This window comes from Malaya genurostris, chromosome 2 (genome assembly GCF_030247185.1).
Source record: "Malaya genurostris strain Urasoe2022 chromosome 2, Malgen_1.1, whole genome shotgun sequence".
In the NCBI taxonomy this organism is placed as follows: domain Eukaryota; kingdom Metazoa; phylum Arthropoda; class Insecta; order Diptera; family Culicidae; genus Malaya; species Malaya genurostris.
In genome coordinates this window covers 284,625,670-284,649,908 of record NC_080571.1, presented here as the reverse complement: position 1 = coordinate 284,649,908, position 24,239 = coordinate 284,625,670, and the positions used below count along the sequence as shown (strand labels likewise).

At 36.4% G+C, this 24,239-nt stretch overlaps 1 protein-coding gene across 4 annotated transcripts; it reads right to left on the bottom strand.

The window, feature by feature from the left end:
- Positions 1-376: 376 nt before the first annotated feature.
- LOC131430396 (angiotensin-converting enzyme-like) lies at positions 377-15,662 on the bottom strand. Of its 4 annotated transcripts, none has more exons than XM_058595333.1 (8): positions 15,359-15,636; positions 3,543-3,619; positions 3,262-3,481; positions 2,127-3,197; positions 1,785-2,068; positions 1,575-1,725; positions 1,376-1,505; positions 377-534 (listed from the first exon to the last, which is right to left on the bottom strand). In XM_058595333.1, the coding sequence occupies exons 1-8, from the start codon at positions 15,452-15,454 to the stop codon at positions 524-526; spliced, it is 2,040 nt and encodes a 679-aa protein (XP_058451316.1). In that variant the 5' UTR covers positions 15,455-15,636; the 3' UTR covers positions 377-523. The 4 variants fall into 4 exon arrangements, with proteins under 4 accessions (XP_058451316.1, XP_058451315.1, XP_058451317.1 ...); XM_058595332.1 differs by lacking the exon at positions 377-534 and adding an exon at positions 577-793; XM_058595334.1 differs by lacking the exon at positions 377-534 and having other exon boundaries at positions 1,291-1,505; positions 15,533-15,662.
- Positions 15,663-24,239: the final 8,577 nt, after the last annotated feature.

Below are 24,239 nucleotides of genomic sequence, written 5' to 3'. Positions count from 1 at the left end.
TTTGTGCTGTACTCATTTTCACTAGAAAATGAAGTGTTTTACACATGTAGTTTGATTCAATAGCAAAACACATCACATCCAAAGGAAAACGTACATCTACACACTTAGAAAATTTCGCAGAATTCAATAATTTGTTACCGAATTTTCAGCAGCTGAACCTTCGGTAATCAGTTCGGTAATTAAATTGATTACCGATCGTTCGGTAATTGCTGAACTGTCAAACAACTACCGTAAACTGTAAACCAAGTGGATCTTACTGATTGTTCGGTAATTTTTTGTTTATTTGTTTTCCTTTGGGTAAAATTCTGGATTTTCGGATTTCAAAAAACAACACAAATTCTCAAAAACGAATGAAAGAAATTCCAACCTGTTGTGGCTATGGTTTTATTCCAAAAAAATGTGTCAAATGTTCCGGCTGACCGGAATTATGAGCAATTCCAAAAAAACTGTACAATCCGTCGACTCCACCAGAAATTACCCTCGAACGATTTGTGTAGGCAGCAAGTGGACAAGTGATACAAAATTATTTTCTGCCTATAAATAAACAAAAAGCTTTTAGTGGTTCTATTGTTTTAAAAACTATTGCACATGTACCTCAATCCATTCGATGAACTTTTCAAGATTTTTTTCGTTTGGTTAATAAAAAGACACTTACTAAAAGCTGTTTGACAGTTAGTTTCATGACAATCAGTTTTCACAGAAGTTCGGTTATTGGAAGATAATTTTACCATACGGACAGTATGATTTTTACCGTTCTCGTCGACTGTTCAGATTTACCGTATGAATTGTATATCTATTTACAAAATAGTGTAATGAAAATTTACGTAAGACTGATCGTCCGGTAAAAATTTGCATAATTTTTATAAAAGAAAACTCATGTACCGAAATATGGGCCATTTCTATAGATTACCGAAATTTCTCGTCAAAAATGTTACCGAACAAAGGAATTTAATCTTAGTGTACGCTAAGTGAAAAAGAAATTAAGTTTGCATCTTAGTGAATTTGAACATGAAATCTTAAAATAATGCGCTTTGGTTATGTAAATCTTAAAACAGTGCACTTATCCGACTTTTGCATTCAGTCGTTCATTTAAGCTGGCTTAGCGACACCCCGATAGTCCTAATGGTAGTTAGTCAAAGTGAAGTTATTTGGACTATGTAAAAAACTGGTAATATAGCGAAAGTTATATGAATTTTTACCTCCTAGAAAAATGAAGAAGATGATCTAGAACAATTTTATACGCTTCATAAATCCAAGATAGATGAAGTATGTTGGAAATAAAAAATGCAGTTAAAATTGTTAAAACAATTGTACAAAAATCAGTTTTTATTTACACGGTTCATGTAGGAACCCTTCTAGAATTTGTAACTCATACCCGAATAGAGGAGCAGCATGAGGAGAGTCAGTACGCTGATCATGGGCTGCACGGCTGAACTTCGCCCGTACCGATCTACCAGTGGCTGAAATAGAGCGAAGTCTTCCATTCTGGAACTCCATCCGATTATCTGGGGAAACAGTTTTAAACGGTTGCGTCTATGTTTTATGCATTCGCTTGTAATAAATGGATGTTTTACCGGTTCATCTCGGTTCTGCAATTCAAGCCATGCTTCCAATGGTCTGAAAAAGTCTAGTAGTGGCTCTACGGAAAGTTGCGAGGTTCGGCCTCTGGTTAACAGCTTTAAAAGTTGTGACGAAGACAGAGCTGCCCCCTGTTGCATCACGTCACTGAAATTAATTGTTTCATTCCTTACGAGAACAGAACACTTGGTTTAGAACAAGATTACCTCAGTATTCGACCTGCCTCTCGTGAGCGATAGAAATCACAGGTATGCAGTGGTCCCACGTGATGAGATGCCAGACAAAGCTCCGAGTAGATTTGGAACTGCAGCACGGTCGCCACGAAGTACTTGATATAGTCCTGATCTGAGATGACATGGTATTTGGCTCCAGCGTCGAAGTGTTCGAATCCTCGACCTGTAGGAGGAATTATACCTTGATAGCGTAGACGTAGTTCCCACCAACGAGCGTTCATGCCAACAGGTCCTTTCTCGAACACGTACCAACGCCACTACGATGAACGTAAAAATCAAAGTATAATTTTTCACTTAAATTTCCAGTACACATACCTTTTCTAGCGCCAAACTGTATGCCATGAACGGTAACTTGTCTAGAGCAATGCTCAACAGATATTCAATGTTGATCATTGTGTTCCCGTTGAGCACTGATACTGGAGTGCTAAGTAGTCCTAACTTCTGTAGATGCACAGGGCCACCGACACATAGACTAATGGCATTGGCAAGTGCCTCGTGGTATGCGGGATTTGGTCCTTCGCGGTACAGAAACGGTTGACCTGCGTATTGCATGTAGTACTGCACGTGGGTCATCTCATGATGGGTATTAACGAAATCTTCTAAAGTAACCTGCGTACATTGTTTGATACGGAAATCCACTTTGTTGCAGAAATCCCAGGCTGAAGCCGTGCATTGTCCGTACATTTCGTTCGCTTTCTGAAATACTGAATTCCTCCAAAATTCCGGTGCCATCGGTGGAAGTCCAATCGAAGTGAAAAATTCTTCTGCTGTTTGAAACATCTTCAATGGGGTATATCCTTGTCTTATCATTTCCCCGGTGACATCTGGCATTTCCGATGGGCCTGATTGAATCAAATTCAGTATACTGTGCCAGTTTTGTGCCCACATGTTGCCCAAAATGTGCGCAGGTAGTGGACCATCTCTTCGAACCACATGTTCTCCGTAATGACGAACGAGACCTTTCCTAACGAACGTCACCAACTGTTTGTAAAGAGGTTGAATTCTCATCCACAAGTCGTTCACTGAAAAGAAGAACTCACTGTCATCATACAAGGATCGCATCTGATCACCAGCATCGTTGAATCCATGCCTTTCGGCTGCCTGATTTGCCAAATCCAAATAACGCATGAAAGTGTTCTTCACCGGAGGACCCGTCTTTTCGCGCCACGCCATCCAGTAGTATCGTAGTTCTGGCTCCACTCGACTGGATTCCATAATTCTTACGAGCTCTGGCTCCAGCTTCAGATCGCAATAGGTGCTGTATGTGGCAACATAGTTTGAGCTTCTGTATGAATCCGATCCGATCATGGTCGACTGCCCGCCCGAAAATGGACAGATTTTTGCATTGTTGTAGTTGTCTTTCATTAAAGAAATTACGTGGCTCAACTAGAATTATACAGAAGGTAGGAAGTTTCAGTTCATTGATAATTGCTGAACACATCCAACGAACCTCCCCATATTTGTCTTCCCCCAATCCACAACGACCGGGTTGCACAATTCGTCCAAGCTGACGCCGGATGCTGGAATCAACAATCGTAGATGAGTCGAACGACACGGCTCGGCGCCAACTCAGACACTCGAACTTGGAGGCTAGGTTCTGTTGTTCGCGCATCCGCCTCTGGTTGAACTCGGTGCCGTTAATAGCAAACTTCCATTCGCTATTCGCAACTCTGGAAATAATAATTCTCAAGTCGACAAACAGGGCAATGCGAGAATATTGTAGGATCTTACCGGTTGCACATTTCCGCTGCTTCGCGGTCAAAGTCACGAAGGAATTGAATAGCATTGCTCAGATTGTCGTTTGTGTCCTGTGAGAAAGTAAACAGCCATTTCAATTAGAATTTTTTTAATGAAATGTTCATTGTTAATTTCTACTGGGTACTACAGCATCATGATAGCCGCATGAGTATGCTACAACTTGACCTCAGCTTATGCTTTTAGTATGTAGTCTGATCTTTTTTAAAAGAATGTACAGATTAATTAATAAAATTTCATTTGTAGAAGTAACAGGAGTGAAGGGTTTTGCGCAGCGTTTGAACCAGCCCTCTGCTGAGGAACCATTTAGCTGTGGCAAGCATCCTTCTGCAAAAATCAAAGCAATTAAGAAGAATGGTTATCAAAAACAATGTCATTAGTAACTTAATATTCATTCAGTATCTGTTACTCTGATCGCTCGCAGAACGACCGAGATGTTGGCTACAATAGTATTTGGTAGAACGCTCTTCTTGCCACCGGGTTGGTTTGAACGCTTGTTTGTATTCGCTCTAGCCAAGTGCTGCGATCCTGTTACTTCTTGGTATGAAATTCAAGTTAATAGTGTTAATATTTTTGAAACTGTTACACAAGTCATGCTTTGATATTGATTTTTATTATTGTCATTACTGCTTTTAATCACAGCATGAACGAGCTTGATCAGATTGCATATTAGCTCCCCGCGCATTGGACCAAAACCAAATACGCTATAAGAGTACGAGTGGGAGCCAAGTTGTGAGTAAGAGCGAGAGCGCGAGTGGGAGCGAGTGCGAATAGGTATGAGAAACAGCTTCAGTAAGAGTGTGCACACCGACTAGTAGACCAATGAAAGAGTGAGTGGTGGAATATGCACGATAGGAATGCTCGGTGTTTCATCCTCACTCACAGATGAACGGCTGAAAGCAAAAACCGGATAAGTGCAACTTAGTTTGGAACACCCGTTTTAGTATTTTTGAATGTAAAAACCGGATAAAAACATTGAGAGCAAAAACCGGACATGGATTTTACAATGCAAGAATCGTTGAAAAACATCTTTTCAGCAAGAACCGGACAAAATAACTCTGAATGCTAAAGCCGGACAAAAACTTAACCGGTTCTTCAAAACAAATGTATTTATCCGGTTTTTGCATTCAAAGTTTTTACCGACTGTCACTATGGACGAAGCATGGTTTGCTTGTTTGTTAAGAACAACTTGATCTAAGCTGCATTCCCACAGCGGCAGTTTCTAAAAACTTTGAATGATGGCCTGGGGGTGTTTCTCGCGGACCCACGTTGAATCGTCATCTGGAAGACACTCGTATTACATTCAATCCATCGACCATTGCCGATCGCCAACTGCAACTGCAACCGAATCTGCCAGAATCGACCATTGCGACCGGAATACGTCACTACCCTAATGATAATACCCTAGTTTTAAGTTAGTCGTTAATCAAGATTTGAAAATACCCTTGGCATCTTAGAGCTTTAGCAGTGTGCCTTTAAATATATTATTATTGAATAAAAAAACTTTGAATGCAAAAACCGGATACATACATTTTTGGAAGAACCGGTTATTATTATTATTATTATTATTATTATTATTATTATTATTATTATTATTATTATTATTATTATTATTATTATTATTATTATTATTATTATTATTATTATTATTATTATTATTAGTATTATTAGTATTACTATTATTATTATTATTATTATTATTATTATTATTATTATTATTATTATTATTATTATTATTCACAACGTGCACGAAATAGAACAAAGCACGCCTTGTTCGTTTTGTGTTTTCTTCTTCTTTCGGTGTTGAACATATTGTCACTCTATATGGCGATTTGAAAACATTGACACTCATCGCCCTGTAACTGCGGAACCGGAAGTCGGATCTGGATGAAATTCCTCAGTAGCTTTTGAGATAGTATGAACTTTAATTCAAATCACGATTTGTGAAAATCGGTTCAAACATCGCAGAGAAATCGAAATGAATTTAGTTTTAGGAGTTTTTCTTCTCCACTTTCGGTGCTCTCGGAACAGGAAAAGAGGGGACCAGTAGTGCTGAATTAAGTTTCCATGCCCACAAACTAACAAGCTCTGCAAACTAGAAGAATTTAACAGACAGTTTAATGGGATTTGTACCTGTTTTTAACCAACGTTCGTGGAAAAATACTAATAAAATTGGTAATTTTCCACTTATAACGCTTTAGTTCCGGAACCGGAGATCGGATCCAGATGAAATGTTCTACAAATTTTTAGGATATTATAATTTCATTTATATTTCATTTGAATCTTAGTTTGCAAAAATCGGTTGTGTTGTTCCAGAGATAATTGAGTGTAAACTTTTTCTCAAATTTTCACATATTACCATATAACTCCGGAGTCGAAAGTCACATTCAAATAAAATTCAATAGCAAGCTATGAGACCATAATACCTTTTATTTGAATCTAAGTTTGTGAAAATCGGTTCAGCCATCTCTGAAAAAAGTGAGTGCATATTTTTTTTCACTTTTTTGGTACATATCATCCTATATCTCCGGAACCGGAAGTCGGATCAGAATGAAATTCAATAGCAGGCTATGGGACTATGAGACCTTTCATTTGAATCTTTGTTTGTGAAAATCGCTTTAGCCATCTCTGAGAAAAGTGAGCGCATAGTTTAGTTACATACACACACACACACACACACACACACACACACACACACACACACACACACACACACACACACACACACACACACACACACACACAGACATTTGCTCAGTTCGTCGAGCTGAATCGAATGGTATATGACATTCGGCCCTCCGGGCCTCGGTTAAAAAGTCGTATACATAGTTCCTTTGGAGAACTCATTCACAAAAATATACCTCGTGATTTGATCACAATAAAAAATGTGCAAAGCCTACTACTATAAAAGTTCATTTCAACAACTTTTTTCCCTTAAGAGATAGAAAAACGATGTCTTCGACAAAGTTTTAGAACTTCCAACGAGAAAAAACTTTGCCGAGAAAGCTATAGGTCTAACGCAAAAAGTTTCGGATATATGAAGCATTTTCTTTTGAAATCACTTAAAACCAATTTTTTGTACATAACTTTTTTCGCAATTATTTTCAGTGTCTACTATGTTCGAGACAATTACTAAAAACATAAAATTACACATTTTTGTTGAAAAGTGTGCACGGTTTGACCTTTTTCCTAAAAAGTTATTTAACATTTAAACTTTTATATACACTAACTTTAACTACTAATAGGAAACAGGGTCGCAATCGAAAAGGCACATACATATACTTTTTGGAAGTGCGTGACGTGGCCCTTTCAAATTGTGTAAATAAGACAGCGAAATATCGAGTGCTTTTTTGACCATTTTCTTAGCAAAATTATTTACTTTGTAGGAAATGTTCAAAAATTGGAATCGGTCGTTAGTGTAGCTTTGGTGCAATGGTGTTATGATTGAGTATAATTTCATGATGCATTCTTGTATGCAATTGATCGAACTAACGAAGCATATTAACGGGATCATTAAATTTCGACAAGTTTTACTTATTATTTTAATAGAATATTCCGTATCCGTTTTTTTAATTCCAATCCAATTCATTTCATGGAAACACCATTACCAGTACGCCTACAAACATCGTTTAAATTTAAGTCTTCTGAGATTAATTTATATGTGTTGAAATGTGTAAGTGTAGCCTGCTTGAAAGGCTGAATTTTTTTTTTGTGTAAAATCTTGTCATTCTACGAAATATGATCTTATGAATTAAGCCATATACTGAAAAAAATAATTAAATTCTCACGATTTCTAAATAAATAGTACTATGAAATGGACATCAGTTGAAAAAAAAATCGATTCAAAACCATCCTCGATGTAAAACTAAATTGGAATACAATAATTTCAATGAATATGACCGTTTATCTATATTGATGATTAGTTTTACTTTTAAAGTATATTGAAAAATGAAGAACAGTGAAGTTCTAAATATGCACTGTTGGTGTTGGTGAGAGCAGCGCTGCATATAATTTTTAAGAACACAAAAGAGTTGGTTGATAATACAAATGCTAAATAATATTACAATAAAATGCGTGAGTGGTTTAACTTTACATACAGGCGTACACGGTAAAGCATCAAATCAAATTATCTAAACTATGAGTCTAGAGTTTTTTAAAAAGAGAAATGCCAGAACTTGAGTATAAAAGCTTGCACAGACTAAGAATAAAGAATAATAACCAACAAAAACAAGTTTGTTTGGTTTTGCAATGACTGAGCGGAAACATATATTGGAGAAGCCAAATGAATGAAAAACTAACAGAAAAGATGATTTATTGGAAAAAGATACGCTCAGAGACAGGACTCGAACCTGCGTTCTTATGCATTCCGTGCATACGCGCTACCATTTCGGCACTTTGAATCTTGTTCTAGTCACTCTAAAACGCCAGTCAGACACAGTAGAGCGTACATCGAACATGGTCTACAAACAAGTTTGTTTGGTTTTAGGGAATTTGTAACTAATCTGTTGTCTTACTGCAATTCTATTACATTTTCTACTGAAATCGGTAATATCTCGTGATTTTTTATGTGATAACGGTCAATAAGACACCTATCAACATTCACTTTGAAGAGGAATTCCGAAAAACTCGGTACTCGCTGAGATTAAGTCATAATAGTAAGCTATAGTGAAAAGTCTTCTCTTTCGTCTAGTGTTTAAACTAATGCTCTATTTTTTATACCTCGACTGAAAATTCTTGCAAAAGTTGTTGCCTAAAGGTAACTTATCGGTCGGTATCCCAAAAATCGCGTGATATGAAGATAAAAAATTTGGTAATGTACGTTTTTACTAAGGAAATGATCAAAAAGCACTCGATATTTTGTTGTCTCATTCACACAATTTAAAAAGGCCACGCTACACACTTCGTAACTTTATATTACTTGGTTTAAGCTTTCCAAAAAGTATATGTATGTGCAGGCCCGTACCCAGGATTTCATTTCGGGAGGGGCCCGAAGATTAATAAAATATGTTACTGAAGATTGCTTATGTACCTTTTACGGCTGTTTTTAACATACACATTAAACTTTTCCACTGTAACCGATATTGGAATACATTTCATTTCGTTTACTGTCTTATTATTTCTGTAACACATGTCTGAGACATTCTAAATAATTATATGTTTTTGATTTCGGGAGGGGCCAGGGCCCCTTGGGCCCCCCTCTGGGTACGTGACTGTGTATGTGCCTTTTGGTCTGCGACCATGCTTCCTATTAGTAGTTAAAGTTAGTGTATATAAAAGTTTAAATATTAAACAACTTTTTAGGGAAAAGGCACAGTCTTCAACAAAAATATGTAATTTTATGTTTTCAGTAATTGTCTCGAACATAGTAGACACTGAAAATAATTGAGAAAAAAGTTATGTACAAAAAATTGGTTTTAAGTGATTTCAAACGAAAATGCTTCATATATCCGAAACTTTTTGCGTTAGACCTATAGCTTTCTCGGCAAAGTTTTTTCTCGTTGGAAGTTCTAAAACTTTGTCGAAGACATTGTTTTTCTATCTCTTAAGGGGAAAAAGTTGTTGAAATGAACTTTTATCGTAGTAGGCTTTGCACATTTTTTATTGTGATCAAATCACGAGGTATATTTTTGTGAATGAGTTCTTCAAAGGAACTATGTATATCGGATCAACGGTTTAGCAGTTAGAGAATTAAGTTCACGTTTTTGTTGATTCAAACCACTGTACTGTGGCACACACTTGAAACAGATTCTCGAGCTCGGCATATTGAAATACCGAATTAGATCGGCAACACGACATTTTACTGATTGTTCAGTAATCCATATGCTCTTTTCCGAAACTCGTTAAAGTAATATTCTGATATCTCGGCCAAGCGCATTTTTTTTGCCGAAATTTGGCATAATATTATGCTGAACTTGTCAGTAAACAACAAATATACCAGCAAATTTGTTTGCCGAGATTTCGAACAGTGAATTAGCTTTTACTGAAACTCGGAGAGACATTTATCATGTAATGCCTCTTTTCAGTTTTGCAAACCCCGGTGTTGTCATTCCTTTTTTAGCTGGAAAACGTATAAATTGGATGGATAAAAAGCAATCTACTTTTCATATATATTAGCAAATATCTGCTTATCTCCAGGTAGTAACGAACAATTCTTTGTATTTTCAATTACTGATAACTCTTACTGATAAGTTCGGCAATAATTGACTGGTAACAAATTTAGGATGGCCAAGATTCTCAGTAATATCTCGATATTTGTTTTGCCGAGATTCAGTAATAAAATTTAAGTGTGCACAAGGAGGCCCGGGTTGGCGGCTCAATGTATACGGCGCTGGCCTTACAAGCCAGTTGTCATATGTTCGAGCCCCGACCTGGAAAGATTCATAGTGTCAGTGCGATCGTAGTACTAGCCATGCGATGATTCTGTATATTAAGAATCGGCTGCGAAGTCTGTTGAAACAAAAAGGTAAAATTTCACAAAAGGAATGTAATGCCAAGGCTTAACTTTACAAGAAGGGCGAGGAATTCCTTCAAACGCAATCTAAACCTTTCGATTTGATACATAGCCAAGAAGGCAAATTCTTTTGTCCGATTCGGTCAGCAGACAATATAGTGGTCTTCATGCAGAATGAATGCCTTCAGCAGCGTTTGCTACCCTTCCTCCGATCACCCGAGTTGACATAGGTGTTTTGGCCGGATCTGGCATGGCGCCATCACGCGAATCCGTGGATGGACTGGTACGAAGCAATTGTTGTAGTTGTGTATTTACAAGACTTGGAAGGATTCTTAGTGTCAGTAGGAATATAGCACTAGCTATGCAATAATTAAGACTACGAGAATCGGCTGTTAAGTCTGTTGGACCAGAATGGTTAACATTTCGTAAAATCACAATCACTTTAAATCAGATTTTTAGAGGATGCTTGCTTGCGATATAGTGCCACAAGTGTTGGACTGAAGAGAAAAGATCAATCATATGTTGGAATTCTTTATGTACAGCGATCTCCTTCTCCGAAGTAGTTTTAGTAGAGATGTTTTACGTAATAGTGAATGTGGACAGATTCTAGTTACGTCTCTGGGTTATACAAGATTTTACAAGATGAATTGATTGGGATTCGTTAGAAGTGTAATAAAATTTGGAAAATACAAGAACCTTTCTCGATGAACATTCGATTATGTACTAAATTCAAATGATAGATTCTATTTGTTTACTTTCTCATGCAATTGTTTCGGTACTCCTAGCCATTCTTTTCTTTGACTGACGGGATGTTCATAATAGCATCTTGCTCACCGAAATAGTCATCTTTTTTTCCAAGACGTTTTCGGTGATAGGGATCCGTTCACTTAATTTGACTATCACCGCAATACTCCTAGGTCCCATACAAATTGATTGTCAATGTTTGGTTCACAGAGTCAATTTAACCTAGCCTGTTCCCCGTGTTTGGATGAGACAGGTCAGAAATGCTGGAAAATGAAACTTCTGGTCATTTTTCAAAAGATGGCTCGGGCTGTTATAAATGTCACTGATGTCGATAGTTTCAAAGGGTTATACATTTGTAATTAATATTCAATTCTTACTTCGAGTTAAAAAAAAACAATCGAAACATGAACATCCGACCCAAGCGCATGAATCATTGGAAGTGACTCAACAAGCAGTTTCTGCAGTTTGTGCTCGCATCTCATCCGACACAGTCAAAAATTGCTTACGGTCGAGACGATAGAAACAAAGACAATACAGTGCAGTGAACAATAGAGCCTGAAACTTGGCCTACAAGACCAAATTCAATTTGTATTGATTTCAAGCGCTGCAAAGTTAGACCAGCAGCAACCGAAATTGAAATCTTGCTTAAGGAACGAATGTATCTAAACGTTAATGATGTAAGTGAGATTCAATTCAACAAGGCGTCTAACTGTGTGTACATTATGTTCAAACGTGAAAGAGATGCAATTGCATTTGCTTTGGTTAATAACGGGGTGCACAGTGTTGATCATGACAATGTTAAATATAAGATCCCTGTGTACATGGTGGACAATGCCATAGAAGTATGCGTGCTTCCCTTCCAGACCAGCGATCAGTTTGTTCGGGAAAGTATGTCGCAGTACGGTGAAGTTCTTTCCATCGAAAGTATGCAACTACGTAAAGCAATTCCATCTTTCATCATTTGTGATCAATACGGGATACAGCCGTGTAAAACGCTGATTACGTATGAAAATCAACTGGTTACATGTCAGTTTTGTGAACAACCTGCACACTACGGCAAACCTTGCACTGAAACTGCGAAAAGGACATCTTCCAACAAAAGCAAGGACAACCGCCCAACAACGGAAACTAGTGAGCGAAGTACTCCTGTTGTGCCATCAAACCAATCAGCAACTGCAATTAATGCACAACAGGACGCGTCTACAGCAACTAACAACCAACCCAAGACTGCGAATTACAAGGAAAACGAAGAAAAAACGCAAACCAACAACGATACCACCGATGCGGCAATGGAGGACGAGAGGAGTCACGGACAAAGTGCCCCTCAATCACCGCAAGATAAAAATGGAAGCTCTTCTCCCCCTAGAAAAAGGGTGACAACGAGATCCAACGGTAAAAAAATTATTTTTTCTAATAAAAACATGGCTCATTCGGCCACGTGAAGCTTGTATGCGAATTGGCCTGAATAAAAAATTTTTATGAAAAAAGCAGTTTCTGCACGATTAAAATCCATGGGAATGATTCTAAAGCAAGGCGATTTTTCACTTGCGAGCAGCCGATTCAAACACCGACTGTCCTGTATGGACACTCCTGTATGGACACTCCTGTATGGACACTCAAATTGAATTCTTGAATCATTTTAACGGCAATTTCAAATATTCCTTTCGTTGGGACAATACTCGCATATGCCATGATGGCGCCACGTTACCCTATCAAAAACATTTAGTCCGTCATCTATGTTTATTTTTCATTTACCAACAGAGTTGCCATTCCTACAGAAATATCTGTAATGTATTGATTTGTATACGTTAGTGCGGATTTCATGCGAGATACAAATTTAATACATATTGCCGAAACTAAATACAGAATTGTGCCTACTTCTCATCCTCCATCGCAATACAAAATCGAACCCAGGTTACGATATTTACTAGCTTTTGGCCTGCCGCAATTTAAGTTCGGGTGAAAATTACCAACACAATCAAAAATAGCCTAAAAGACTACATTTTACATCAGGCCCGATAATGAACTTTTTAAACATTTCGTTCGAAAAACTAACTAAAAAGAATAAATATTTTTGGAAGAATTTATTCATAGTGTCATGTCTGTTAGTCTGTAATGTTACTTCGTTCTCTTACAATGAAGAATTGAAGATTGACTTGGCCTAGAACCTAGATCGGATGACTCCAAAGCTTTGGATTGGATCATTCCATATAAACTAAATTATCTAGACTTTGTCACGGTAGATTTATGATACAAGCCTTCAAAGCCGAGATATTCGATGAACAAGTAGAGATATGCATTTCCGAGCGTTCCAATTTTCAGCATTTCTTCAGTCAGAAAAAAATACAACACGACCGCTAAACTCAATGAATCTTTCTCAAAATTTCACAGAATTTTTTCAAGGCCTTAAGGGCTGAGGACAGTACCGTAAAGTGGTAGGTTTTTTGCTTTATTTCCCGTTTCAAATTAAATTTTCTTGGAAACGGACCCAACCCACCTGACAATGTCTTCGAAATTTAGTTGAAAATATTCTGTGAAATTTTCAGAATGATTCATTGAGTTTAGCGATCGTGTTGTATTTTTTTCTGGCTGAAGAACTGCTGAAGATTGGAACGCTCGGTAATGCATACCTCTACTTGTTCATTGAATATCTCGGCTTTGAAGGCTTGTATCATAAATCTACCGTGACAAAGTCTAGATAATTTAGTTTAGATGCGATTAGTACATAAAAACATATATGTTATCGCGATAAAAATGAAGTCTTGTATTTTTCTGTGAAACAAAGTCAGTTTCAATGCATTCACCATTTTTTTCCGCTTTGGTTTCCTGATAGCATTCTGAAAAAGGAGAGAGAAATAAAATTGGCTCGACAAGGCTGCCAAACACACAGACATTCAATCTTTGTAAAAGTTGAATATTTTTCCATTGTTCATTGGAATCCATGTAATGTCCAACCCATACGATAGATTTATGTGATAAAATTTCTCATCAAAATATTAAAATGTATGCTGGCAACCCGGTACAGTTTGCTCATATACGAGAGAGTACAAGGGAAATACGATGCGCAAAGGGGATTGAGCGAGCCACGTGGTCGATTTAAAACTCAAGACGTGGCCCTCTGTCCTCAGACCTTAAGGACGCCACACAATCAGACAAGCGAAAATTGTTTGATGACGCCGAATTTCAATCATTATCGGATGAAATAGAATGCCAACGAACGATTTAGAAGTCTGGAAAGCGGGTGCCGCTTGAACTGACCGAGAGACAAATGGAGAACCGAAAAGTGACGTGTTAAATGCTGCTTCAACGATACAGAAGAAAGTCTCTCCTACTTCGCAGTGTTACTGGCGACGAAAAATGTTTGTTTTTGTAAACCCAAAACGCAAGAAGTAGTGGGTTAATTCAGTTGAAGCTATCGCTATCGAAGGCATGGCCAAAGGTGGCACGGGCGCAACCTTTTCTCTTGCGCACTAAACCGATCCGCCCTACGGCTTGCATTTTTTTTTCGTTGGAGAAGTGAACCTTTCTTTTTGTTTGCGTTTCTCAACAGTCAATTTTTTAAAATTCAAAGTTCGTCATTTTAAGTTCAGACATATTTTAAATAGCGCCAAATTTCGGTTTACTTGTCTACTTGTCCATAACTAAGCTGCGACAAGCTAATTAGATGCGGAAGGCATAATAATATGATTTGACAAGGGCAAAAGAAACAATGGTTACTGCTCAAGTGCTATTACAATTTATAAATGACGGAACTAAGGTTGAGCTGATGGGTTTGCCTAGTACAAGTTTCCATTGAGTGAAATTAAGCTGGTAGTTTTTTGGACGATAGAATTGAAAGAGAAAAAGATTGACAAAATAGTATAAGAAATGAAATTAAAAAAAGATTATTGAAGATAGACATTAAAAAAGGTCCTATCAGCAAATGGCAAGTTTTCTTCACATGCTTTAACTCTAACTCTATCAAATATCATATGTAATCTTTTTGATACTTTCGATGTAATTCTCTTAAAATTTTAACCGCTAACGAGACCAGATTTTTATCAGCGCTTGCTACGAAAACAGCTTTTTGTTTTAAACTTGTTGCGGCTTGATGATCGGCTAAAGCCATAACCTTTGGATTCGTATCGATGAAATTATGCAAAAATAAATAAGATTACTCATTAATAATTGATAGAGGTTATAAGCAAAGAGTAACAGATAGAACTATATGTCATGTTCATCGGGATTTCACGTTCACGTGAAGACGATTTCGGTTCGATGACGTTCTTGATAGATTTTTTAAAAATATGGTCCCCATATGATTTCCTGCACTGAAAATAATTTGCACGCTAGCATTATGTGCAAAGCACTACTTGTAGAACACATGAAATTCATGAAAATATACTCTAAATTCATAAAATGAGTGTAAAAGCTGTTGATATTTAGTGGAAACCAAACAAATCGCCTTGGTTGTGTATTGAAAGGAAAATGCATAATATATTAAAGTGCTGTTTACATATGAATCGATCGTGCAAATTTTTATCAGTGTGTTTTCAACGTATCACTTCTACCCCCTACTATACTTTTCACTCTCGATACTGTTTCGTTATAATATTACCTCAGTTTCTGTATATCGGAGGTCACTGATCTGTGAAACAACTGTCTGTGTTCTTAACCACACGATACTTAAAACTAGCAATATTTTCGGAATCATTGCTAACGACTTGCATTTAGCTTATCACTTAGAAGGTGAAATGATTTGGTTAACACTAATATGAAGTATTAAGCTCACTTCGACTTTTTAGAAACGATTGGGTCGCGATCCCGGGTGTAACTGACGCACTGGAGTTGCTCAATAGAAGTTTTCCCTCTTTTGGAACAGCTTGGCAAGAAGCTTTCCTCTGAATGAGTCTCAATTGTCATGCATGTACTTATGAACAAGCTAGATTCATGTGCTGATCATTATGATTGTTTGAAAAATCACTGACTGTGACGAATTTTTTGTGCGCTTCCCCAACACGCATACACAGATGAGGGAAGTACAACGTCTCGACGAGTACGATATCATCATCTGATTCTACAACGAAGATTCTCCGCTTCATACTCACGTGCGCGGTGCTGTGCGATATAGTCTTCCCGACGTGAAGATCCAACGTGAAGTGAAACATTCTGTTAGGTGATTAGTTTTAAACGTTTGTAGATGTAGGTAAGCGTGCTCATTTCCTTTAAGTAAAACCCACAAAGGTGATGAGTAAAGCTAACGAAACATGTTCCTATTCCAGGTCAATAAAAGCAATAGAAGTGTATTATTATCAAATAAGACGAACAAAAATGAATCAAATACATATAGAATCTGGAGAACCCTTCCCTTCAGTATTCATTGGCATTACTTATAAGATTAAAATATTATAGTACTTCTGAAAATCACTAGCAATGCAAATTAAACTATATATCAAACCAAACACCTAACAAAAAATGCCGGATATCCCAGTGTCACAATATCAAACATAAGATCTCCTGTATCGGAGGTAATTTTCAAACAAAAGACAAATCTGTCGTCAATTGTTTGTTTCAATTTTGTAGTGTCGTTCCAAGTATAACTGTCCCATATATAGGAAATCCTATTGGATATAGGACAATTATGCGTAGAATGGCAGTACGGTACGGTGCGATTATCGTCATCATAGTTAGGTAGGTAGGGCGTAAGCGCTCGAAGTGAGGATGCGCCAGATACGGCAACCCTAACCTTAAAATTAACTAGTGCCGACATTTATGTGTCAACTTGTACGGTTGACTGCGTCCGGTGCTCAAGCAATAGTGTCATGTGGTTCGCTACTGCTTGACAATAGTTGTAGGTATGCTTCAATGTAGTGCGAATTTTTCAAACTTCTTGTGAAGTGCTCAGTGGATTTCGAAACCTTACATATTGGCATTTGTCGATATAAGATGTCAGTCTTTATTCCGAATCTCATCGAAATATTATAGTTTCGGCTAAATAGAGATACCTTCACGGAACGATCGAAATTAGCTCTGCGCCCAATTCGTATTACTGTTTTTTAATTAGTTGTTTTTGATAACAAAATTTCCAAAATAACTATTAAATTAGTTGAAATTCAGAATTTAATTTGCTGAAAAAAACTCTTATTTTTAGAGAATGTATTTAGTTGGCGAATATCCTGGACAAAAACCAGCAAAATTTTAATCTAACACAAAATTCTCATTGGCAACTAATTTTGTGATTAAAATTAGAAAATTTGACTCTATCTATCTGTCACCATCGCTGCTGGAAGACACCACAAAGGAAACAAAAATAAAATTGGTTTTATTAACAAGTTTATTAGTCAAAAACCCTTCCTAATCCACCTAGTGGTGTGATAATGCCTTTCTCTTCTTTCATAACAGTCTCATGAAAATGTATTTCATAATTTTATTAAATAATTTCGGATACTAATTTCGAAACTAATTGATTCAGATTGATTCGAGTAGTTCACAAAAGCATGCTTCAGTGTTTTATGTCACACAGTCAGCATCATTTTTCCAAACTAATGCTTAACATTTGCGTTGCCTATTTGTATGAGAACAGTGATGCTAATCTAAAAAACCCTTCTTAATCCACCTAGTGGTGTGATAATGCCTTTCTCTTCTTTCATAACAGTCTCATGAAAATATGTTTCATACATTTATTAAATAATTTTAGACGCCAATTGATTCAGATTGATTTGAGTAGTTCACAAAAGCATGCTTCAGTGTTTTATGTCACACAGTCAGCATCATTTTTCCAAACTAGTGCTTGACATTTGCGCTGCCTATTTGTATGAGAACAGTGATGCTAATCTAAAATAAAAAAAGCCTTCTTAGTCCACTTAGTGAAATTTTCATATATCTTGAATAATCACCATAGGGGGGAGTACATGAAATTTTCGAAATCGAAAAAAAATTTTTGATGCCAAAAGGCTTAGAATTGCATGAAACGTCGAGATTTAGTGTCATCTCGAAAAAAAAATTTTTTGAAAAAATCGACTTTTTGGGACTTAGAAAAAATATGAAAATTTTTTTAAGTCCCAGAAAGTTGATTTTTTCAAAAAAAATTTTTTTTGAGATGGCACTAAATTTCGATGTTTTATGCAGTTTTAAGAGTTTTGGCATCAAAAAAAATTTTCGATTTTGGAAATTTCATGTACTCCCCCCTATGGTGCTTTTTCAAGATCGAAAATTGCCAAACCTTTACCACCGGGCAGCACCCCTTAAGCATGTCCGATTTAGGTCAAATTTTGCATGAAGACTTTTTTCGAGGTGCTTAAACTTTTGAGCACTAGAACTTTACGAAAATAGAGTTGATCCCAAAATTTTGGCACCCTTATATATATAAGAGCGGTAAAAATCAACGTGTTTTGTCGGTTACGTCACTTATACCATCATATATCTGGAACCAAAAGTCACAACCGTTTGATCTTTGAACTTGATCAACGGCCCGACAGTAGCTTTCAAACGAGCCCAAGTTTGTTAAAATCGGATCAGCCATCTCTGAGAAAATTGAGCGCGTTCAAATACAACGCTTTTTGTCGGTTACGTCACTTATACGATCATATCTCCGGAACCAAAACTCACAACCATTTGATCTTCGAACTTGATCAATAGCCCGACAGTAGCTTTCAAACGAGCCCAAGTTTGTTAAAATCGGTTCAGCCATCTCTGAGAAAATTGAGCGCGTTCAAATAGCACGATTTTTGTCGGTTACGTCACTTATACAATCATATCTCCGGAACCAAAAGTCACAGCCATTTGATCTTCGAACTTGATCAATGGCCCGACAGTAGCTTTCAAACGAGCCCAAGTTTGTTCAAATCGGTTCAGCCATCTCTGAGAAAATTGAGCGCGTTCAAATATCTTCGAAAAGTGCACATACATACACACACACACACACACACATACACACACACACACACACACACACACACAGACATTTTCCGATCTCGACGAACTGAGTCGAATGGTATATAACACTATGGGTCTCCGAGGCTCCGTTCGAAAGTCGGTTTTTCCAGCAATTCTAATACCTTTCTATAGAGAAAGGCAAAAAGCCTTCTTAGTCCACTTAGTGGAATTTTCATATATCTTAAAAAATCACCATATTGGGGAGTACATGAAATTTTCGAAATCGAAAAAAAATTTTTGATGCCAAAAGGCTGAGAATTGCATGAAACGTCGAGATTAAGTGTCATCTCGAAAAAATTTTTTTTTGAAAAAATCGACTTTTTGGGACTTAGAAAAAATATGAAAGTCCCAGAAAGTAGATTTTTTCAAAAAATTTTTTTTTTGAGATGACACTAAATTTCGATGTTTTATGCAGTTTTAAGAGTTTTGGCATCAAAAAAAATTTTCGATTTTGGAAATTTCATATACTCCCCCCTATGGTGCTTTTTCAAGATCGAAAATTGTCAAACCTTTACCACCGGGCAGCACCCCTTAAGCATGTCCGATTTAGGTCAAATTTTGCATGAAGGCTTTTTTCGAGGTGCTTAAATTTTTGAGCACTAGAACTTTACGAAAATAGAGTTGATCCCAAAATTTTGGCACCCTTATATATATAAGAGCGGTAAAAATCAACGTGTTTTGTCGGTTACGTCACTTATACAATCATATATCTGGAACCAAAAGTCACAACCATTTGATCTTCGAACTTGATCGATGGCCCGATAGTAGCTTTCAAACGAACCCAAGTTTGTTAAAATCGGATCAGCCGTCTCTGAGAAAATTGAGCGCGTTCAAATACAACGCTTTTTGTCGGTTACGTCACTTATACAATCATATCTCCGGAACCAAAAGTCACAGCCGTTTGATCTTCGAACTTGATCAATGGTCCGATAGTAGCTTTCAAACGAGCCCAAGTTTGTTAAAATCGGTTCAGCCATCTCTGAGAAAATTGAGCGCGTTCAAATATCTTCTAAAAGTGCACACACACATACACACACACACACACACACACACACACACACACACACACATACACACAGACATTTTCCGATCTCGTTGAACTGAGTCGAATGGTATATAACACTATGGGTCTCCGAGGCTCCGTTCGAAAGTCGGTTTTTCCAGCAATTCTAATACCTTTCTATAGAGAAAGGCAAAACTCATGAGAAGTGTCAAAGCAAAACAATCGATTAAAAAACTAAAAAGGATAGTCTTGTTGAAACTGCTTGCAAATTGTTTTGATGTTTTTCGCATGTGTTACAATATATCCATATTTATATTTGCCGTAAACTCTTAGTTGAAAGTGTATTTATTCAGAATTTGTCGCATTTGATGCTACTGTGCGTAATAATGTTTTTACGTGCAACATTGAATGTTGTGTGTAGAATACTCGTAGTAGGCGGTTGCTTTTCTCTGTGGCTTCTGGTTATTTCAGGGTACACGGAAAATAAAAACTACCTATTATCTGACTTCTTTTTACTTAATTTTGAGTACTTTCTTTCATTCGCTCCTTCAATTGTTGTCAAAACACAAAGAGCAAAACTACCCAAAAACGAGAGCTTCGTTCAATAAGCTAAAATTAAGTAAACCGTATCAACTTGAAATTGAGTCAATACTGCCTTACGGGAACTACCTAGAGCCACTTTACCTACACTTAGATTATTCAATGGAACCCCCAAATTGGATGTAATGTACTTCAAATAAGGTTGTTTTGCGGTGTATATTTCGCTCGGGCTACGCCGTCCGGAGTAGTACTTGTATTCGGTTTTTGCTTTCCGAGTGCTCAAAGTTTTTAGTGAGAGAGTTGATTTCGCGGAGTGTAATTAAGAAAACAGTGACTTAGAAGACCAAATTTTATGAAAAAGAAGTTTATGTCTTTTCCTCCAATACAACACGGGTAGTCACTATCGTATTCATACCTGTCAATATAGAAAAGACAACCGCGTCTGCAAAATTCTTTTCGGTAGTAGTGTGCCATCTAGTGTAGCAACTAGTAGTCATTACAGTGTTAACGTTTTTTTCGGTGAGAGTGCGCCATAAGGCTGCAGATAGCAGAAACCAATTTAATCATTCTTTTTTTTAAACAATATTTTATTTTTCTAATTCAACAAAAAATAAATTCAGTTCGCTTTCACGTCTCATCCAAGTCAGTCGATAAAACAAAACCGCATGCGCTTGAAGAGGCCTATACCTTCTTATGTAACTTTCGGTCAGGATACAAGACCTATGACAATCAGATGGCCACATGCAGTGCGGTAAAATTTCATTTTCAATCGAATAATATAAGATGAAAATGAAATTTATGGCCGCTGACCGTCAGCATATCCCTACTAATTCATTTGACTTTTGCTGCCATTTTCAAGTGAAGCTCCCGGAATTCATCGTCAGTCGATTAATCGTTGATAGTCATTTGAAGTTTTGCTTGCTCAGTTTCAGGTGCCAAGTAGTGTAACTCCTCATTCCCTTCACTCTTGGTAGTAAGCAAATTCGAACGAATAGAATTATAAATGAAGTAAAGTATTAAAAATGAAAACTGAAGGAGGAAACAATTAATTTATGTGTATTCTGTGATTGATATTTCAGCAATCTGGCTTGTCTTTCATCTATTATTCTGAAGCAATTGGAATGTTTACATGAACCTCATTTGAAGGCCGCTCTCACACTATTGAAAGGTATATTTTGTTACTTCAAGAGATCAACTGACGGTGGTTAAACTGAGCCTCGATTGAAGAGAAACGATTGATGACTGAATGCTGCCCGTTCGGGCCGTCAGCAAACATTGTGTGTGTCAGAGAGTGAAGTTTACTGCATTCGAGAGATCGTCAATGTGTTCCACATTCAGTTTCAATTGAATTGAATGAAGTTTTACAGCACTGGCCACATGTCAGTATTGCCAAAAAGCTGTTCACTACGGTAAGGCATGTAATAAACTAGACAAGAATACAAATACACCAAAGGACAACGGTGCTTCCTTCACACCAACCCCAGTACACCTATGACAGTCACCAACAACAGTGAAGTATTCCAACAACAGTGAAGTATTCCAACAACAGTGAAGTATCCCCTTCGGCCACGTAAAGCTTGTACGCAAATAGGCCTGAATAAAAAATATCTTTTATAAATATAAGTTGAATTGAAATGTAGCGTACCTTAGCTAAACAATTAAAGCACGTTTAATTGTTGAATAGAGATAGCATTAGAAAGATAGCCATTTCAGCTAATATTTTATCATTATTAAGGGAATGATAATTAAAAAATCTAAATTAGCAAAAGTAAGACTTTTTTAGTTGTCTCAAAATATAGCTAACTAAAATCAGAAAATCATCTTATCTTTTCGCCAAAATGTAGATTTCTGTTTTCCGTTCTTAACCGTCTCAACTCCGTTATTCCTCTCATATATTAAAACCGACGACGATTGAAACTATAAGACAGTGTGAAATCTACTAAATCTGTGTAATGCATTTTGTCAAAGACTAATATGTAAATTGTTGCATTTGATTCGAAAGTTTGCGTTACGATAGCAGAAGTATTGAACATATTTACATTAATATTCGCGTGATATACCTCAGAAGCAGAACTCGACCTTGTAAACACTATCCAATTTATTAAACTGATCTACAAATTTGACTGCTTTATAAATAGAGGTAGAGATCGAATAGAACGCTGTTCATTCAAACGTTGAATGACTCGTGTAGTTATATTTTAAACTTACCAATGTGTTGCCTTTTATAGCAAACAAGCATCTACAAAGCAGATTTATTATGTTTATGTCAAGAAATTTAGCCCATACAAACGTTTCAAAAGAGCAGAAATAGCACTATTTGAAAATAGAGGGCACGATATTCAAAGTCCCATAAACTAAATCCGTCTTCAGTTCAGCAACGCCATCGCACGCCATCAACATATCATGTCAATTGTATGGGTGCACAGTGCTGCTATTTTGGCGGGCACGAATTTTCTACCTTCAACATCAACAATGATCTCTGTTTAATGTGAATATAAATTTTGGGCTTGCCAAATGAAAGAAAAGAATTGTTCCAACTAATTTTATTCTTGAAATAAATCACCTACTTATTGCGTATCAGCAAAAGTAGAGTTGATTTAATTGGCAATATCTATGTTGATTCAATTCTGCTTTAGCTTAAGTTAAGAAAACAATTGATTCATTTTATATGTGGTCTTATTTGTGTAATAATACAACAAAGTTTATTGTAGAAATGAACCGTATCAGGTTTATTTCTTATAAACCAGAGCTGTTTTTTAACCGTGAATGAACAGAAAAGTTTATAACGCGGTTCAAATGTGAAATTTTGCTTGCGTATTTCTTTTTCTTGAGGATATTACTAAAAATTTTTGATTGTGGTATGTAAATATTTGGAATATTATAGATGTAATTGAAATTACAAATAAATAAATCGGAGAATGTACAAAATAAATCTTTCAAATTATTTTTAAAGAAATCATTTTACTCCTAAAAGCAAAACAAAATGAATGATTTTAACAAACAAAATCGTAAGTTGAAAAACTAATGTTTTTAAGTTGACATCTTTTCATTTATTTCAACTGCCAAGTTTATAAATTCAAAGCTCTATAAATATTACCTTTATCTAAAGTTAGTTTATTTTAAACTCATTTTGTTAGTTGAATTTAATATGAAATTGTTTGTCAAGAAATTGACAGTATCGCACAAGTAAAATGTTTGTAAGTTTTATCAAAATATTTATTGAAACAAACTAATTTTGAACATTACCTCGTCGGATTTTCAAAGTGGATGTGGATGAATTTCTTCGAAACAAAGTGAATCGTGACCAATCATTTAGCACTAAAATGGAAAACTACAATTTAAATAGTCGTAAAAAATTGTACTTTCCCTGTATAATGGAAATCATTGGCAACTATGTTGGAACCCTTTGAACTGACTTTAGCAAATCTTTCGATATACCATTAACACTATAGAAATTACAAAAAAACATAACAAACAGCAGCCGCCTGATCTGGATCGAACCATATTTAACGAAACGTGTTCAAGTGGCTCTCCTTAAAAATCAACAACAATTGAAATGACATCTGGCATCTCCAGAAGTTCAACAATCAGACAAAAAATATATGGAATTTCGTAATGATTTCGTATGGTTTTTAACCACAAGAATATCGTATGCGAATCATAAGACCGCCTTATGAAATCACAAAAATTTGAATTCCAATAAAAAGCCTAATGAAATTCATACGATTTTTTTAAGAACATTGTACGAAATTTATATGACAAATATAACTTCTTTCATATACTGTGGAATTCATAAGAGCAATTCTAGGAATGAGTAGACGAAAAAGTGACAAAATCAGAATCGACCTTCTCCAATTTGGATGAAACTTTGCACATGGCTTCAGTATGGCAAACCACAAGTTTTGAACCGATTGAGAGGTCAATCCGACTCACGACTGATTTTTAAAAAGGGCGTATGTATTTTTGCATTTCACAAAAATTGCCTTTTTCAAATCGTTGTAGCTCGGAAACCAATATTCGT

What these genes read in the sequence shown, in the direction of transcription:
- LOC131430396 (XM_058595332.1), bottom strand. Translation starts at nt 15,454, where the DNA reads ATGATTCCGAAAATATTGCTAGTTTTAAGTATCGTGTGGTTAAGAACA. An exon ending in GAGGCAGGTCGAATACTGAG is followed by an intron (nt 1,726 to 1,784) that starts GTAATCTTGTTC and finishes AATTAATTTCAG; the next exon opens with TGACGTGATGCAACAGGGGG. An exon ending in CATGCTGCTCCTCTATTCGG is followed by an intron (nt 794 to 1,375) that starts GTATGAGTTACA and finishes TTTTGTAAATAG; the next exon opens with ATATACAATTCATACGGTAA.